We start from the raw sequence: 20,176 nt of genomic DNA on the forward strand, positions 1-20,176 counted from the left end.
TGTATTTCTATACCGATCTTTCTACCTTTTCTGTCTATTCATAGTTGTACCATCTTTGTCAGTCAGACAAAGAAAAAAACATCTGTACATCATCCTGATGTTTTCCTTGTTTTTCACTTTTTCTTGTCTATGAATTTTAGATTTGAGGTGATAATTATGGGATGTCTCCTCTCTGTCTTTGTCCAATCTCTCATTAGAGTTAACCGTCAGTGATCCGACACTTTCCCAGGCTGTAATTATAGAAACGTATTCCATCGACATTGACACCTCTCTGAGAAAAAGCTTTTATGAGTTGCAGCAACTCCGCCCCAAATAGGGGGATTCAATTACCGTGCTGTTTTTGGTAGTAGCCGGGACATAAGCTAACAATTTGTTTGGCAAAAACACAATATAGAGGCATAGATGACCACGGGAAATTTGCAACAAAGTGTCAAAACATTTTATCTCATCTGAGTTGTGATGCCATTAGGCTTGACTCGTCTTCTCTTGGCAGCCGGAGTGAGACATTAAAGATAATTTATTAGCAATTATCTCCACATGCACATGTAGTTTTGCTTTCAGATGGCAAATTAATTGGAGTCTGAAGCAGGGCTGTGTTCTTTTTGCACCGCCGCCTCCCACACTACCCACTCACTTTTGGAGCGGAAAGTGCAAATGCTTCACCATGTTTTATAGCGCAGGAAAGAGGAAGAACAGAATGCTAACTGTGAGTAATGTGACCCCGGCGCTTCTCCCTGCCTGTCACTCATGATGGTATGGAAGGGCAGAGGGACCAAACAGAACCAGTGGTCAAACACGTCTCCTGTTCATGCGAGATGGTCACTCTGTTTGGAAAGAATCACTGCCAAACACAACTTGAGCGGATGGTTATGATATATTACATATATCTGTTTTCCAAATGAAATCTTCAAGTTAGAATATATTGTGGATGGCCATTTTTCTCAATTTAGTTGTAGAAGGATGCAGATAAATTCTTTACCCCAACATATTTATAAGAAATGGTGCTAGTTTGATTGTGTTTGGTTGGTATTTCCTTGGTTTTCTAGCCAAGTGGTGCAGCACTACATGATGAACTGCACTGTTTCTAGAGAGAGTGGTATATGTGAAATGGTTTTGGGGCAAGGAGGGGGTGGGGAGTAACATGAATCATAGCTCGCACGTAGGGAATAAAGTTCATTTTTTATCCAGACAGACCATCAGTCAGCGCTCGCAGGATATAGCTGGGCCTCCTGATATCAATCTGCATGGAGGCATCCTCCTTTTTCCCCAGAGGGGCTGAGGGGGGAGAGGGGAGTGCTTTGATTTAAACGGCAGCATTTATCACACCTGCTTCAGCCTCCTAAAGGACAAGCATGCCAAAAGAGGAGAGAGGGAGAGAGGAAGAACCGGCATTAACATGTGTGGCCTGTCGATGGAAAGTGTGAACTGGAACTGTGACTACCGCGGCGATGACATTGCTAATACTTGCTCGTACCATTTCGGCTAATTTGGATTAGTTATGTTACATTCCTGCAGTATTAAGCAGAGGCTGTTGCTACTGAATTCTGATTACCGCTCATGGCCGGAGCTCGGTTTGTGAAGTGTGTCAAGGCTCATAAAAGTTAGAATTGTTCCCTGAGCTCTAACCTTCCTTCATGCTTGGTTTTGCAGCGTAGTTTGTGTTAGACCATTAAGTTTACAAATGTTCTCAAGGAGCAATAAATCAGCTTTCTTATACACGCCCTTCTATAGCTGCCTTCTTCTATACTGTGGCCACACACACACAGCCGTAAAGATTTCATAAGGCACAGCAGTCATACTGTATGCTCCCAATTATCTCTAAATGTAGATATTATACGACTCATATTCACCTCCTGAATTCCAATGTCTCAGTTTTCCATTTTGCTTTTCTGCCTTTCGGTAGAAGCAGCTCAACCGCTTCCTGAAATGGCCATTGTAACAATAACATCAGCCATGATAATGATAATAGAGTAGAAGAAAATGCTTGCATTGCGACAAACACCATCTCGCTTTGACAGCGTCGTCCATCTTCATAATGTCCCTGCTACCCACCCCCACCCACGGCAGTCATGGTGGGTGCAATGACAGGACAGCAAACAAGAGGCTGGCTGAATGCTGAACAGAAAAGTAAACATAAACACATTTAAATCAGGTGTATGATTGTATGTTAGTTATCACACGCACACATGCAGGGTTCGTACTGTAAACAGCACATTGGTCAGCTTTTGTCACCAGCATGTCCAACTTATTTCTCCCAAGCCTCAGCTGTATTGACATTTTTCCATACAGCATGACAGCTGAACTGTACGTGTGCTTATGGTGATGGTAAATATTGATGTGCTTAGGCTTATAACGGTACGTTCCCTAGATTGTTGGGCTTCGACTCAATTCCAAGATTATTTTGTGGTATTATTAAGCAGTTTATTTTTTTATGTAGTCAGTTAGGGAAATCATTACACCAGAGTTTCTTCTGTAACTGCTGTCAGTTTTTGTATTTGGTACATGATATTTTTATTTCCCCCTCTTGACTGACAAGACGGTACAAGTTGAAGAGCAGCATGTAAGCAGTTCAGACTGTAACATTCTAGTATCTTCGAATAAAAGAATATGACTTTTTTAAAAGAGAATAAAGAAAGAAATATCATTGACATTCTCATTTTTATTTCTTAAGTTTAGCAGCTGAACCAAACTTAGTTTTACTTCAGTTAACAAAAAGATTAAAAGCAGAGTGAAACAATAATCTTAGCTCTCTCCAAAATACAATTATTTTCTAGGATTATTTCAAGCTCTTGACCCTTTAGTTCTTAAAAAGAGGAAGTCTAATCATTCTGATGTGCATTAGCTCACATTGGCAATATAACAACGACTTTAGCTCAACTTGGGTTAATTTAACTTAGTATCTATGTTAAAGTTAAAGTCAAGGAAACAGTTAGCCTAGAATTCACCAAAATGCACCTTTCTTCCAGTATAGGTCATATGCCATTTAATTCCTACGAAGATGTATCTAAAAACAACATTTTCTGGTTTACAAAGACTAACAGGCTTTTTTGTTTTGGCTTGGAACAGTGACTTCTTGTTTTAAAGCTAGGCTTAGCAAATCAACATATTATGGTTTGATAAACTCAAAATAAACTTACATGATGCTTTTTGGCCAGAAGCAGTGACTTCTCCTTCTGAAGCCAAGTAAAGCGAGCCATCATTTTCTGTTTTTTTAAAGACTAAAATACAATATATCGATCAAAGGCAATGACTTCTAGTTTTTAAGCTAAGCTAAACTAGTAAACATGTTGGTTTTAAAGAGACTTGCATGCATTTTTTTTGGCTAGAAGCAGTGACTTCTAGTTTTTCAACTATGTCAGCCACCATTGTCTGGTTTTACAAAGACTGGGCCTGAAAACTGTTACTTCTTCTTTTAAAGCTAAATGGTAAATGGACTTGCACTTTTATAGAGCTTATCTAGTCTTTCTGACCACTCAAACACTTTTACATTACTTATCAAATTCACCCATTCACACCCTTTCACTCACTGATGTAGAGGCTGCAAAATAGTGAGGGACCATCAGTATTAGCTGATATCATTCGTACACATTCACACACCGCTGAACAACAGCGGGAGGAATTTGGGGTTCAGTGTCTTGCCCAAGGACTCTATGGCATGTGACTGCCGAAGCTGGGATCGTACCGCCAACCTTCCGATTGATAGACGACTGACTCTACCCACTGAGCCACAGCTGTCCCATTATCAAAGCTAACTGTGTTAATATAGCCAAAAGATTGTGGTTTCAAAAGACTTAAATTGGAAGCAGGGATTTCTTGTTTTTTAAGCTAAGCTACATAAGATAACAACATAATCTGGTTTTACAGAGACTTGCATACCCCCCTTTTCTACTTTGAAGCTAAGGCAACCTAGCCATCTCCATGCCCTAGCTCTCACTCATGGACTCTTTTCAGTATGCCATCTGTAAGAACAAGAGCCATCACATTTCCAAAACTGCTAAACCAAAATTTTGAATAATAATTTTCACACCTGCTGTTGTTCTTAACACAATCAGAATCAGAATCAGAATCAGCTTTATTGGCCAGGTATGCTTGAACATACAAGGAATTTGACTTGGTAAGCTGTGCTCTCTTTGTACAAGAATAAAAATAAAAATATAATAATATTTACAACAATGATAATAATAATAATAATAATAATAATAATAATAATAATAATAATAATAATAATAATAATATCAACTATTAACACAAAAAGAACAACAAGCAGGCATTACTAATATGTACAGGCTAAAATAATTTGATATTAGTGCAGTGGTGACTAGTGCAGAGGTAGTTTTTACATTAAAAAAGTATATGTAGGTGATAGTTAAATAATAAAATAAATACAAATATGTGAATTCTGCTTGGAGAATTGTTGCATTGTATATCTACATATATATTTACATAGAGTATTAATGCTAATTTGTTTCAAGCTCGGTGACGCACTTAAATGGCTCTTTGCTGAAGTTTGAGATGTTGAAATGTTATTACATTTTGGGGCAAAGCCGTGCTTTACGCTTAAAAGTTTGCCCAGCCAGATATGTGGATTTGGTGATCAATTTATCAGCATCTCAAAACGAAAGAAAAAATAATAGCATGATGTATTTCTGTCTATCTATCGTCATAGATCCCACTACCTCTTTCTTTATTAAATTAATAAATTAAGTTGATAACTATTGCAGCATTGATAATAACACCATAAAATAATAGTCTGAAAAAGGCTTTCCTTGTTTCAGAACTGAAGTGAAACTACAGAACAATACTCAGGGAGATATAATTAAATGGAGTGACAGAGTATCACTGTTTTGAAAATGATAACAAAGAACAGAACAAGGTGAAATGTAGCTTTAAACCCTTATTGTCAGAAACATGGAGTGTGCATTCAACTGCAAAGAGGAAACAGGTTCAGGCTGAAGTGTTATAATCAAAACACCAGCAGCAGTATTTTTCCAGTTAGCTGTGAGCACCAAGGATATTACCTAATTTAAATCATTGTGGAATGACTCTAATGGTTTAAGTACATGCAGTACAACAGATTACTTGCAATCTGATTCAGTTAAGTTTTCTAAAACTCAGGTCTCCTGAAAGTACATCGTCAACATGAATCAACAGTAATTAGCTTTAGCGCCTAAGCTCTCACAACCTTTCAACATGAGTGGAAGCGCGTTTAAAATATTGATGTAACCCTTTTTAGGGTTAGCTTTGGAGAGACACATGGAAAGAGCTCCAGCTGCTATGATATAGAGTTTTAACTCAGAAAACGTTGATTGATTGAGCCAAATATTAACCCAGATAATAAAATATATGCTCTTAGAAAGGCCAAATATGGAAATGAAAAATGCAAATAGAGCACGATTTTATCAGCTGAGAAATGATTCCTGGATAAAACCAAGTTGCAGCCTCTAGTGTTAAAAAATTGATTTAAGGTGGAAATGCAAAAACTGCAGTTCTTTAAGTGTCCACATGAGCTAAGGAATCCCCTCAGATTAAAATGCCAAATATTTAAAGCAGAATTTTAACAGTCTGATACAAAAGTAATGATTTTACTCTCCATACATTGTTTCTTTATCACTGAGAACTGCACAGGGGGTAAATCTATTGCTATTTCATCTGTTTTGATTGTTCGTGGCTGATTTGACTGACAGGAAGGCGCATAACGCCTCACCAAAAACAAATGGGGGACATCACTGAAACCATATCCATGTTTTTATACAGTCTATGGACCAAAACATACACATAAAAGATGCATCATAACAATGACAGTCTGTCTTTGTTGAGATGTAGCATATTTTCCTCCAGACAGACGAGGTGAGGACGACTGAAATGTGGCTGTGGAGGAGGGAGGGATCAGTTGAAGGGTCGCCCAATGAGTTTTTGTTTTATGACCCCAGGGAAATCAGGTGGCCCCCCCGATCTGGGTCACGGGGTCGGCGTGTGTCACCCTCCAAAGTTCAAGGAGACGGCCATTTATTGTGCCGGGGTCAAACTGCTCTGCTCTCGGCATCATAGAGAGCACACAAGGATGGAGAAAACAAAAATGCAGCGCTGAAATTGCACAGGGCCCCAGTGAGCAGCCTTCAACCTTGGAAATAGTCTTTGTTTGACAGGCCAGGCTTGGAATACGCCCAACATGCAAAGCTCAGAACAGGATAGACAAAACAGGAATAATAATAACTCATAGACTGTGAGGGTGGATATGAAAACACAGACCATAAAAGAAGAGGGAAGATTTTCACCACTCCGGATATGACTCAGATTGTGCACCTTTAAAAGAAGAAAGTCTAAGCAGGGAAGGTTATAAATGTTCTGTATATGATTATTGTGACTAAAGAAAGCACATTGGCTGTACATGTAGGCAGTGATAGTGCTTCTGTGTTACAGAGTCAAGGGAAAAGAGACAAATAAGGTATTGTGAAACAAAAAAAAAGGCCATTAGTGTTGTCAGTTACTCCTGCAGGTTCATATCGCTCAGTATTCAAACCCACAGGTCTCCCTTGAACTGCTTTATTGAACAGTAGATTTTCAAACAGAAAAACAGTGCAGAACTGAGGTAGCCTAGCAACATTGAAACCACACTGAATGACTGCGTGCGCTCGCTGCAAGGAGAAGGAGCCAGGCAGCTGAAATGACAGCGCAGAGCAACCCCAGAGAGAGTGGGATGTGCTGGCCACTGTGGAAAATACAAATAGGTCGTGTGCTACTGTAGACATACGCCTGCTGTTTACAGATCTGCCTCTTTTTTAGCAACACACACACACCTAATATAACAACCCCTTTTCTCACACCTGCTGCCAAGCTCATTTTGAAACCAGTGACCCTATATTGTTCTGAAAAACCGATCTCCAAAATGTAAGAGCAAAAAAAATCCTCCAGTGTAGTGAGGAAGAGGTGCAGCCATGTGAATGCCTCCAGGCTGTCAGAGTCCTCTGAGGGGCCCAAGCTTGAGTGATCCAGCTGAGCAGATTTATTGGCGCACATCCAGAAAAGAAGAGACTGTCTTCTTTGTGGCCATGGTAATATGGAAATATGTTCATTAGATCAATAAGAATCATTTTCTCATGAGGGCTGCTGAAAATTCTTTACGTCTTTTAAAAGTGTTAAAAGGAAAGAGGTTCGGATAGAAAATATATCACGTCCCTTCTCCAAAGATTAATTACTGTTCACTTACAGTTTTCTGCAGCGTATATAAATAGGGGAGAAGTAGTGTAGCTAATTATCTCAATAGGTGGCCATTTTATTACACAGCAATCGCAAGGGAGCTGTAAGATTATCACTGCAAAAGTCCTCAAACAAAATCAGGTTAGAAATGAGAACAAAGACATCAAACACTAACTCTGGAAATGACACACTTCAGCACCTCTTGACAAAATCACCTCACTTAGAGGTGTGCTAACAACACAATATTCTTTTATGTTAGAATCTGATCAACAAAATTGTGTGCTTTAAGAGGGCCAATGAAGACCAGGAACATTGCAACTCATTTGCATTCTTGCTAATACTAAATGGGGCCCAACATTCATGTTAACCATGCATACATGCTAATATTGTCTCCTGACACCAGTGCCATCTGATTGCTTAGATACGTTTGAACTCCAAGAGCATGTGATGGCTTTGTTGAGTTGTTCTGATCTCATTAAAAGATAAACAAAGATTAGTCTGTATACATTGTAAAACATGACAGCCCCGGAAAATGAATGTATTAGCATACTGCATGCATGCTAACACCAATTTGGGTCAGTGACCACTGCTGATGTCCACTTTTGAGCTATGCAATCAAAAGTCATCACTTTCGCTAGTCAGCACCAGAATAACTAGTCAGTTAAACAACTTATGTTTACTTCTTGTTAACATGAAATGCCGGCCGTATGTTGTGTCTAAGTCGTAGTGTAGCCTCCCACTACTAGCCCCAGTCAGTCGCTATAGCTATAATGCTTTACTACCAAGCACAGATGGCATCTTGTAGCACAGTGTGGTTTGTCAGCATTTAGAAAATGGTGTTCAAACTTTTTTAAGGCTGTGTCTGGTTAAACCAGCACAGGGTGTAACCAGCCCAGACATGTGGATGTTAACCTACAAGGAGGACCAAAAGCTGGTGGGGAAAGCTCTGCAAATGTTAGACACTCTCAACAAACCAATTTGACATCATCAGCCATCAGCACCCACAATTTCAAGAAGCAAGAGCAAAGTGAACATAAAAACAACAAGAAGAATCCACATCGTGAAATTAGCAGCAGCTCTAGACCCCGAATGAATCAACTTTTCTTATCCACTGAATCAAGCAGAGTGATCTGACCTGAATCCCTTGCTTCTTTGACTTTGCCAAACAAACAACCAGTCAAATCTGGCATTGTGGTAACTTGGCTTTAACAATACAACAAGTAACCTTCCGTCCCAAAGTTAGCAAATGCAACTTACTCTCTATCATGATGAAATTCGTGTCTTCAAACACACACATTTTTAAATGAAATCCCAAAACTGCCAAACTGACAAGGACACCTTTTTTGGGTGCAGGTAGAGTACATCTCTATCATCTGATATCCCCTCCTTCATCATTTACACTGTAGTAGTAGCCAAAAGTTTACATACGTAAAGGTTAGCTAGCTAGCTGGTTTCTGAGTCTTCTTTTTCAGCTGCTGCTGCTTCTTCTTCATCTTCCCTACCTTCAATGGTTGGTTCATAAAGAACATTTAATGTTCCCTATGAACCCATAGCAATTAGACTTTTCTGCATTTTATAAATTAAATTAAATCAGATGAGGTTTTTTTTTAATCTATCTCTTTGAATTTGGATATTTAATTTTTCAAGAATGAACTACATGGTTTGACTATTTTGAAGGTAGCTTTAGTGCTGTACTTCCCAAATTTACCATCACTATTTTAAAGGGATTTTAACCAATGATTCCAACTAATGATTCCTGTAGTTCATATTGTACATTTTGTATAAGCCATATATGCGTTCTTAGTACAAGCTGTCCATGAAATGTCAAAACACTGCTGGTGTTTTTAATACGTTACAAACATTATTTTCCTGTCCTTCCTGAATTATTCATCAGACCATCATGTTCAAAACAAGCACGTTACATTTCAATGCATATTTCTTTTTAGTAAAATGACTAATGGCTGTGTTTGCTGCTTCACTGCATTGCTTGTTTCACTATGCTTACTTAATGAATGGAGTGATGCTCCCTTTCATATGTTCATATCAAAGCCGGCCCCGAATTGTTTTGATCGGCATTTGGTGGGGGTGTTTTTATTATTTCATTATTTTTATGTTATCCAAGCCGTAATGATTTAACCCATAGAGTGGTGACAGTTCCACCGGAACGAGTGCATAATTATACATTTAAGTGTTCTACTTTATGTGCTCATTTTCAAGCTGTCAAGGTCATTCGCTGGAGTGCCATTAGCAGAGAGAGGGACCCTCTTTACCTGGAAATATGGCAGCAGTTTAGTGCCCATCACTGTTGTTCAGTAGTGCAGCCACTGACAGGCAGCCAGGCACAGAAATACATTTATATAACACCCTGGAACGGGAAAATGTAACGCCTATATATTTGTGTTGGTAATGTGTTTGTTAAACAGTCGCAGCCCACACTTCATCTAGCAATCGGTGTGAGAGGGTAACGACTCTTGTGTCTGAGGAGAGGGTTAAAGTGGTAAGAAGTGGAGGGGGGGTGACACTGTGAACCCCTGATGGCCTCACTGGTGGGTAGCCATGGCAACATCCAGCCCAGTTGTTAATGAGGCACAAGTGAGCTGTTAACAGAATACTGATTTTGGTTTGACATGGGCCCTGATTCATGTCTGTCAGGAGGTGTTAATGAAATATGCACCCTCAGTTAGGTTTATAACTCCACTTAAAAATAAAGATGGCCTCGGTGTTCTGTTTATGCAGAAACAAATTGTGCTGTGGATGTTACTCAGTGATTGAAGATAATTATTTGGGTCAGCTGTACGTAAGAAAACCGGCCTTCCGAATGGCTTCAAGAGACAAAAACATCCGTTTTGCAACCTGCCATTAGAATAGCTGACCTGTGGACGATTTATTTATATCCTCTCAACCGTTATTATCTATAATGATATATATTTGGATTCTCTTCTCCACCCCACAATACAAAAAACATACTGTTGAAGATAAATAAATGTCCTCTTTGTGTGTGTATCCAGGTGAAGGCAAAGCCTTGAGTGAGCATGTGCCCTTCACATGTTTCTGTGTGTATGAATAATTTATTAAGGTGCTGGGCACGGCGGGTGGTAGGAAGGTGAGAGGAGCAATTCTGCCTGGCACAGTAATGAGTGTCTGGGCTCTCTGATTGGTGACCTTACACAAGTGGCAGAGGTTAGCAAAGCTTGGCACTGCTTGGCAGCGAGAAACAGAGAGAGAGAGAGGGAGAGAGAGAGAGAGAGAGAGAGAGAGAGAGAGAGAGAGAGAGATGGGGGTGCATTTATTCTTCAGCTGATCCAAATTAGCCAGCGGCCTCCAAATCACTCTCTGTACCTGCCGGTGCAGTGCCGCGTCTCATGCTGTAAATGATTAGCGCATTAACAGCATAGTGAGGGGACTAACTTGCTGGCCCAGACCCCTTGTTAAAGCAGAGAAAAGCATGCCTGTGAGGGATAATTCATTGCAGCAACGGCTAATGAGTGGATGCTACAGTGAGAAGGTGACGGTAATAAGCGCAGACTTTACACCATCTTAGCATGGGTTGGGACTCAGTGTAAGGAGCTGGAGTATTTGTAGGTAATCTAAAGCTTAGCTGGCACATGTTGTTGACAGTTTCTGTAAATAAAGGAAATGTTTTTGAAGAATCTGGCTTAATGTGGACATCTTTCTAATTACTAAAACTAATTGGATATGTAGCTGAGACTGTGTTATTTAAAATGTTATATTACGGCATCTCAACCCAACTATGAATGTTTGATAACTCAAATTTGTCTCAGTTAGCTTCCAATCAGCACTTGACTTAATTTTCTGATGATGTTTCCCACCTTCCCAGTAACATAATCCAGTGTGTGCACTTTTTAAGGCATATTTTCCTAATATTTCCTTATAAAAAGAAAACATTTTTTGGGCTAATTTTGGGCAAAATTAGTCTGGTCAGCTCGGATTTATTTATAAGGCACTTTGAATAAACAGCTCACCTTGATCAAAGTGCTCTACAACCAAAGGATACAATGAACTTGATATGAAATTCCAATAGAAGACTAAGGGCACCCACATACATGTCAATACACAAATATGAAAATGAAACAAATTAAGAGCCAACATAAAACAATTAATAGTATAGAAATAAAAGACCTTCTGGGAAATACAGAATACAGAACAAGGTCTTGGATTTGATCTCAAGTCCCACTCTCCACATGCTGAAGCATTCTTGGGCAAGACACTTAACCCTGAACCGCCCCCAGCGGCTGTGCTATCAATGGGATTAGTAAATACTGATGGCCGCCATTAGTGTATGAATGTGACATAAACTGTAAAGTTCTTCAAGTGTTCAGAAGACTAGATAAAGTGCAGTCCATTTACCATTTATCATTTGACTTGATGGTGGTCTAGGAGATGATCATCAACACTTTCCAGGATAAGCCACAGAATGTCTTTGCTGAAAAGGCCTGCTGTTAGCAGAGTGCTGTAGTGAAGCATATTAATGGAAAGTTGACTGGAGGTCACAAGGTGTGTAAGCAACAGGCAGGCTTGAGGGGATTGTCAAGAAAGTGGATTTAAGAACATGGGAGAGCTTCACAAGGAGTGGACTGAGGCTGGTGTCGGTGCACTAAGAGCCACCGCAGCACAGCTGTTTTCGGGAAAGGGGCCACAACTGTTGTGTTCCTAATATCAAGCTACTCCTGGACCAGAGACAACAAGAGAAGCATCTTACCTGTGTTAAGAAAATGAGGGAAGCAAAGTCCTAGAGTCTGGAGGAAGAGTGGAGAGGCACAGAATCCCAGGTGTTTGAAGTCAAATGTAAAGTCTCTGCAGTCTGTGATCATTTTGGGGTGCCATGTCATCTGCTGGTGTCAGTCTGAAGTCAACACTACGGTCTACCAGGAGATTTCAGAGCAGTTAATGCATCTGCTGAGAAGCCTTAAGGAGATGCTATAGCACCTGCCCACAGCGCCAAATTACTTCCATATTTGCTGACTATGGTATTACTGCACCTGACAAGATGTCAAGCAACTAAGCAGATCTTATGGGCAGATAGTTATATGGCTTAGGAGCAGCCACTTCAAAGGCTAAATCCCCTGTTCTTAAGTCTTTATCTTTATACTTCTAAGATCACCAGCATAGTCTAAGTGGTCTAACTGAAGAATGATGATGCAGGAGATTAACACGATATTTCAATCCACTTAAAACAGTCAATAAAATCTTCAAATAAATCCTGAAATAGACAGGAAGCCAATGCAGAGAGGCTAGAATCAGTGTTGTGTTGTCGTGATACCTTTTCCCTGTTAGCAAATGTGAATGAACGTTGTGCACAAGCTGGAGGCGCCACAGAGACAACTGATCCAAACCATCATGCAATTACAATAGGCTAATCAAGCCTGGATGTGATGAAGGCAAGGATCAATCTTTTCAAGTCATTCTGACGCAGATAAGGTGGTTTTAACTACTGAAGAGAGCCAAGATTTCTGAGGCATTGCTATTTGTGGGCAGTCGAAACTACAGGGTCAATTGCAGGTCAGTAAAGGTTATCTTACAACAAACAGGACCCCCAGGACAGAACAACTGCTGGGGTATGAAACTCATCATCATTTGTGACACCTTTGAGGAACAGCATAACAGCAGGAAGCAGCACAACAATGAATCTTGTAGAACCTGATACAAAATAAACAGACAATAACTGTGGACACCAGACCTGTAGCACTCCCTGTACTGAGCAGTTTTATTATTCCACCAGATGCAAAACACATATTACTGAATCAAGTAGTTACACAGACCAACAATCCTGCCTCAAATTTTTTGATTGTCAGTTATCACTGAGTAGCCATTCTGCAGCAGTAGAGTCATCCAGGTTGTCTGAATATAACAATCTTAGTCTTATTGTGATTAATATAAAAAAAAATTCAACCTCATCCAAGTTTTAACATATTCAAGAGACAGGACAGATAATATTGACATTTTGTTTTTCAGAGCAGCTGGATCTGGATGTCATCAGCAAAGCAATAAAGCCAACCAATAGAATGTTGTGTTGTTTGATAAATCTTTTTTCTTTTAAGTTGATTACAATGGCAACAAAAAATGAGTGATTGTATTTTGGCTCAGTTGTACGCCTTTGATAATATTGACAAATACATACAGAGAGTAAGAATGGACATTCATTTTAAAGTTTGCCAATCACGACAGCAAAAAAATCCTTCAATACATTTATGTAGAAAAAATGCGATAAGATTGTGTTTAAATTTAGATCTACAATATTGATGACATTAGTGTAATAGACTGGTTTTTCTGTTATTTTTATGGGGCATGGGGAAGTTTTTCCTCGCCACTGTAACTAGCTAAATACTGCAATGTGCAATGCTCATGATGGATTAAGGTGGGGTCAGACTGAGTCTTACCCTGTCTTGAAGTTGGGTCTCTGTTCATAATTTGACATAGAATGGTCTAGACCTCCTATGTTTGTAAAAGCGTCTTGAGATAACGTTTGTTGTGATTTTGAGCTATACAAATAAAGGTTGATTGATTGATTGATAGATATAAAACATGGGACAGATTGGTGTTGACAATTTAAGCAGTTTAAAGATTTATTTTTAAATTTGGAAGCATTTACAATAAGTCAACTACACTGGCACAGGTGAGGTCTGAGGAAGGGAGTTTAAAAGAAAGAACCTCAAACACAATCCCATTAACACAGAATGAGTGGTAAATAGTAATGAGTGCTGCAGTGGTAAATATTTGGTGAGAACCTGAAAGGGAACCAATGGCTGTTTCAACATCCATTTAAATACTACTGACACTGATCTGTTGCAGAAAATTATTATTCCGATTATGTAATTGTATCCAATAGAAACAGCAACAAAAGTTTCTTTCTGACCCATTAACGAGCTACTGTACATCACTACACAGTAAGTTGTGGAATGTAGTCTGCAGAGAAGAAGAACAAGTGCAAGAGTAACTTGCTAATGAGTGAAAATGGCATCACTGGTGTGGATGGTTTTCTCTGGAACCACTGCCCAGCCAGGGATTTGAACCAGAAACCTTCTTAAAACTACTGTTCCACCACCTCACAGCCCACAGGTCTACTTACCAACTGACTTCACTATTATTAATACACAGAAAGCAAAGAATGACTGTCGTTGAACCAAAGCACTCCTGTGCAATAATGTCCTTTTCATGTTCACGTCTTCATCCAGCTACTGGGCTGTCAAGTTTAGTATACTCACTGGACTAACATCAGAAGCCCTCATTTCCATGGTGAATATACAACCTGCAAAACATGTGCCACAAGTATTTCAAGAGAAGAAAACTGTCCTCAAGTTTTAGCACAGTGACTCTTCAGGTCACCTAAGAAGTTATCATTGCAGCCTGGATGTATTGCAGAAACATGGGATAGATTGGTGCAGCAGTAGCTGTAGCTAGCATTAGCACCAGAAAAGTAATGAAAATAAACCACAATTGAAGAGTCAGAACTGTTCTTTGTTGTAATAGTGATTTCAGTTTCAACTGTTATGTGAATCTGTAGGCTGTGTCGTGGTGGTGCTGTGGTTTGTGCTGTAGACTCCAAGAAGGTTCCAAGTTCAAATCCCTGGCCAAGCAGGAGTCTTATGTGCAGAGTTTGCACGTTCTCCCCGTTCACACATGGGTTCTCTCCATGTATTCTGGCTTCCTCACACAGACCAAAAACATGCCTATTACATTTATTGATCACTGGTGTCCACTCAAAAATCCATGTCCTGCATCTCTACATGAACATTAAATAATCATCATTTTGTTTGCACATACATTTTTCTTTTTGAAAAATATATTCTTTACATGAAGAACACATGCATGCACACATGTTTTATACATTAATGTATACAATAGTATGCAGCTGGCCTTTGTGCTTGAGGAGCAGACATAATGATGCTTTAATGCACTTAAAGTCAGCTTTCTAATGTGTACAAACAGAGAAAGCTCTGAAGGCACACAAACAAATTAATATTTTGTTTTCTTAGGGAAACCACAGACTTTCTAAATGGGGCCAGTGTTGTGTTCTTGTTTTCTCTGTGGTTATGTTCGTCCATCTCTCTCCAGAGTAGGCCCAGGGTCTCAAAACACACAAACATCCACAGACACACATCAGTGCACTTCTGGCCCAGATTTTTTTTCTCCTCTCTCAGTATCTGCGGGCTGTTAAAACACCAGAGTCGAGTTGTCTAAATGATAATTGCTTCTGAAAGGTTGATTTGTGGCTGTATCAGACGGGGGAACTCTCCTCTCAGTGTTGAGCGAGATTATCCATGGATCTTCGGGATTTATCGCTCAAGGCACACGGATTATTGCCACGAAGAAGTTTAAAACACAATCAGTGGTGACCGCATCATTTTAGAGAAATAAGAGGAGCTTATATCAGCTCAGAAGAAGAAAAGGAGGCTAATCAGCCTTTTTAATGCTAATTATTCCTAATGAGGATTAGATTATAAAAAAAATCTGTAAAACAGTTCAAGTTTTCACAGACCAACAAGTATTCTATATACTCTTAAATTTTAAATCTATCAGTTTGGACTGAATCATAAGAACATATTGACTTTCTGGGTTTCTTCAGGTTTTTATTTAGTCTTGCAGCAACTTCTATGATTTTTTTTTAGGTTGGGCTGTAATTAAATCATAACTCCATCTGCTTTTCTGTGTCAATAGAAATCACACCTTAGTGATTCAGAGAGAAAATTAAATGAGATTTCCTCCCTAATGTGTGCAGTCACAGGCATGTCGGAGTTCTCAGAAACCCGCTATCTCACCCACAATGCAAAGTAAATGTATGGATAATAGGTTTAACTGGCTAGATATGCTGCGATTACAGGTTTATCTGAGATGGAAGGTGCATTTTATGGCATTAGATGAGGCCAGACAGAGAATGAATCATAACCCAGATACCTGTAAATAAGATTCTCAAGGTTTTATGCCTTAAAAGGAGCAGTGTTCAATATCTGCTGTCATTAATCTTTAAAAGGAAGTCTGCATTTGTGGCCTCCCTCTTGTCTACATGAGGCCGAAAATGGATCTTCTACAAAAGCTGAGATGCAATTTACTCTCTGCTGCTGATGTTAATCTGCTTATGTTACTTAATTCATTCATACTATTTTCTGAAAGCAGAAATGTGTCTGTTTTTCTAGTTCTGCTTCTACAAATTTGTGTCTGATAGGCAACAGTTAGGTGTGAATCATGTTGCTGTGCAGGCAAACAGGATTTCTAAGAAAACACATTATAATTGAAGGAGTCTGGCCCTGCTGCTTTAAGTGCGAGTGAGAATCATGGCTAATGCTCAGAGCCAAACTGTGATAAATTGGATGAGAAAACGAAGTTGTCATCAAGCCAGAGGGTTTATTTTGCATATTTGGGTTTTTGCTGTATTGTCAGTGTCAGGGTCAGACTTCCATACCGTCGTGATTGTGCACCTCAGTGCCATGATTATACAGTAGAGGCTAACTGTGATGTTTTCTCCAAGGTGGAAATAACTAGTATGCCGATAACTGTACCGGAAAATAGCCAGCCAATAAAAAGTGCAAATAAATGATAGTTGATATGTCAATAAGATTCCATCATGTGACTTATGTGTCTTAGTCAGGGCTGTAGCTGCCTCTTGGGGCTTGGGATTTCGACAGAGAGAGAGAGATTACAGAAGAAGGTAGTAGGAATGAGGTGGTTATTCGTGTGAGGCCATGGGAGGTACAGGACATAAGAAGGCACAGAGGTGATGCGCATGGGATCGCTGCATGGTCAGCCAACTAGCAGCGAGAGTCGGAGCACTGTCACTCTCTCCGCTTGACATGTCTGCAGCCTCTGACAGCAATCCATTTGAGGGCCTCCTGGTACTAAGAGAGTGCTAAAACCCAATCAAACAGGCTGGAAGGAAAAAGGGCGAGACGCTAGGGCCCTGCCGGCTTCCACTTGTGCAAGCAATTCACCTGCGATTGACCCATTCAGGCATCTTAAATAAGACATGCACATCATGGCTGGAAGAGAAGCCACACTCAGGGAACCTGTGGACAGCCGTGTGTCATTGAAAGCCGGAGAGTGTTTTTTAAGAGGATTCCATGTTTGCCTTGATCAAGGTCAAACGAGTCAAATGGCATTAATAGAAATATGGAAAGAAATTCTAAATTTATAGCTTACACTAGAATAAGTTATGTTTTCCCTCCATAATCCATGTTCTTGTTTTAACTTTTGTCTATTTTAACTGTTTGAACTGAGACCCTAATGGGTTTTCCTCCAGTGTTAAAACATGATGCCAGTAAGAAAGTGCAACAAACTGGAGTTCCTTGAGTGTCCACTTGGGGCTGGCTTCCACTAGAGCTCATATTAAATACCCATACAGAATTAGCCTGATACAAAACTCTGTTAGGTATCGATACCACATTTATTTATTGACAAAAACAGCAGTACACATTAATGTGTTGAAATAAAAAAAGTGAACAGTGTTTGAAATTTGAAAAACTTTGTCACATTGAAGTGCATTAACATTATTAAACCAGCTATTAGGCTATCATTGCACAGACTCACTTCATCCACAGTGGCCAGCATGCATTCTTTCGACAAGGTCCATGAGGTGGCTGTGGCTCTGGTTAGAAGGTTGTGTTTCAATCCCAAGTCCTGCTGTCCACATGCGGAAGTGTCTTTGAGCACTTGACCCAGTAACTGTGTGAATGGTATATCAGTGTATATTCAACCTGTAATGCTTTTTGTGGTCAGAAGACTAGGGAAAGCAGTCCATTTACCATCCATAACACCATGTGTCTCTGTGCAGGACCATTTGTAAGCTGCAGACAAACTCTGTACTTAGGCCTCCCTCTTCTGGGATCCCTCGGAAAAGCTGGTCCACAAAGTCGGATGTTTTTCAAACTGATGCCACCAAATGTTATGCAAATGAGGCATTATTGGTTTGGCAGTGCATATAGGGTTAAACTGCTGCTTTTGGCTGATATTGGATTCATGTTGGGTTGCCTGTGAGCGAGGGGCCGCCAGGGGATTGCCGGGGTCCATGGTATTGACCCTGACACCCATTCCTGGTTCTTCTGGTTCTAAAAAAAACAGGAGGGCTGTAGACAAAATGCCAACCCTAAGCTTCATCAGTATTACTTGTTTAGTTATGACCTATGTTCACTTCACCAGCCATCTAACTCAATAAGCAAAATATATTACCTTTTTTCCATCTAGTGAATCACCTCCTTTCAGAGAGATAAGTAGAAGTCACATAAGGCAGTGGTTCCAACACTTTTTCTGCAGGGCTCCACATGGGTAGACGGAAATATTTTCAACCCCCCCTTACCCATTACTTCTTTAAAATATTTGGCACACCTTCTGCAAATAAGAAAAATGCATCTTCAGTGAGTGACAAACTACAAAACCAGCAAACCACTTTTACAGGGGTAGCAATTAAAAGTGCCACTGCAGCACTTCAAAGTGTTTGTGGATTTGAAGCCAATGGTGAGGTATGACTTCGCAATAGCAGTAGCTCTGATGTTTGGTAGATTCATTGTCAGCCTTATCATGTTTAACTAGTAGTCCTTTCACAAACTTTGCCACTTTGTGTTTTTATCACACATTGCCACACCCCCTTGTAACTTCAGGCCCCCCAGATAGGGATCACTGACATACAGTAAGGTAATGTATTTATTTTTGCAACAACAGGGATTATTCTATTAATAAATGGATACAGATATAAGAGTACAAAGTACGGTTAGGATTAATTCCAGTCAAACCACATAAAGCAGAATAATAGATCATGAAATAACATCAGATCTGATTTTATAATACTAAAAGCATTTCTCCAAGTACAGAGTCACTTCAATCCTCTGTGGAAAGGTCACTGCAGGGACATTGATTAAGTGTTGTGCACTTGTTTTGTTGGCATGAGTGAGAAAAGCACTTAGGCAGATTAATAGAACAATACACTGAATTTACAGCATTTTGTAGCTTTTTCTCCAAAGTGATTAACAGAACATTGACAAGCCTGAAGAGACTGATTGAATTATTTGTTAAGTCTTCTGGGTATTTAGCATTTCAGAGAGAAAATAGTTGCTACCCTGTGTAGGGCAGGAGATCAGAGCAATTTAGTCCAATCTTCAACCAACCATGCAGCAAATGCAGAAAAGATTTCCCCCTCTAACAGGATTACAATGTTTTTACAAAAATCAATACTTACCAGCAGCATGACTGCACTCGAAGCCACCTCAAAGGAGATGCTGAAGTTCAACAAAAGATCACAGGAAGTTAGCTGGTGAGAGCGTGATCAAATGGCATCTGTCAGTACTGTGAGCAGTGTTGGAGCGGCTCCACTGGCACCCTGGTTTGCTTTGGTTCTCCAAATGTTTGGTGAAAATGTAATTAGCTCGCACCGGGCAGGCGCAACCTCATTTGCTTTGCTGGCCTTGAGATTTTCTCTTCTCCCTCCCCTGTATGTTATTGCACACAGAATTAACTCTGACAAAATGGTAATTAATATATCCCATCCATTGTTGAAGAGGAGAGGAGACACAATCCAAAAGAGGGCGCTGCCAGAGCGCCCATCTTGCCAGGAGGAAGTGTTTTTCAACCAGGCAACGTAGTGGTGTTTAAAAGAAATATGTTCCTGTGCTAAATGTGTCTCAGATATTTAGATTAGAAAATGGCTGATTCACTCAATAAATAACTAAAACGTACACACTTTCTCAAAGTGATCATTCATTACTTTTTTATCATTTATTTATTTCAGGAAATGGGGAATGTGGGCCGGCACTCCAAAGGACCAGTACAGTCAGATGGTGTATGAGAATGGAGAACCATGCTGGCAAGGAGGTTCACGCAGCACTACAGTAAGTACTACATGTGTTTCACACATAAACAAATCTAACATACACACACACACTCACAGTAATAAGAGTACAAAGAGGCAGGCATAAATAAACTAATAGACAGACAGATGAACAAATGGTTCGAGCACACTGACAGACTGTCAAATACA

At 39.8% G+C, this 20,176-nt stretch overlaps 1 protein-coding gene across 3 annotated transcripts in view; it reads left to right on the forward strand.

Annotated features, from left to right (window-relative positions):
- The window catches only part of LOC117807546 (glucosidase 2 subunit beta-like), a 182,967-nt gene that overhangs the window by 159,027 nt on the left and 3,764 nt on the right, over positions 1 to 20,176 (forward strand). For all 3 annotated transcript variants that reach the window (XM_034676867.1, XM_034676868.1, XM_034676869.1), the window contains one exon: positions 19,928 to 20,027. In XM_034676867.1, coding sequence (XP_034532758.1) covers positions 19,928 to 20,027 — 100 coding nt within the window. The remainder of the gene's footprint in view (positions 1 to 19,927; positions 20,028 to 20,176) is intronic.

This window comes from Notolabrus celidotus, chromosome 23, assembly GCF_009762535.1.
Source record: "Notolabrus celidotus isolate fNotCel1 chromosome 23, fNotCel1.pri, whole genome shotgun sequence".
NCBI lineage: Eukaryota > Metazoa > Chordata > Actinopteri > Labriformes > Labridae > Notolabrus > Notolabrus celidotus.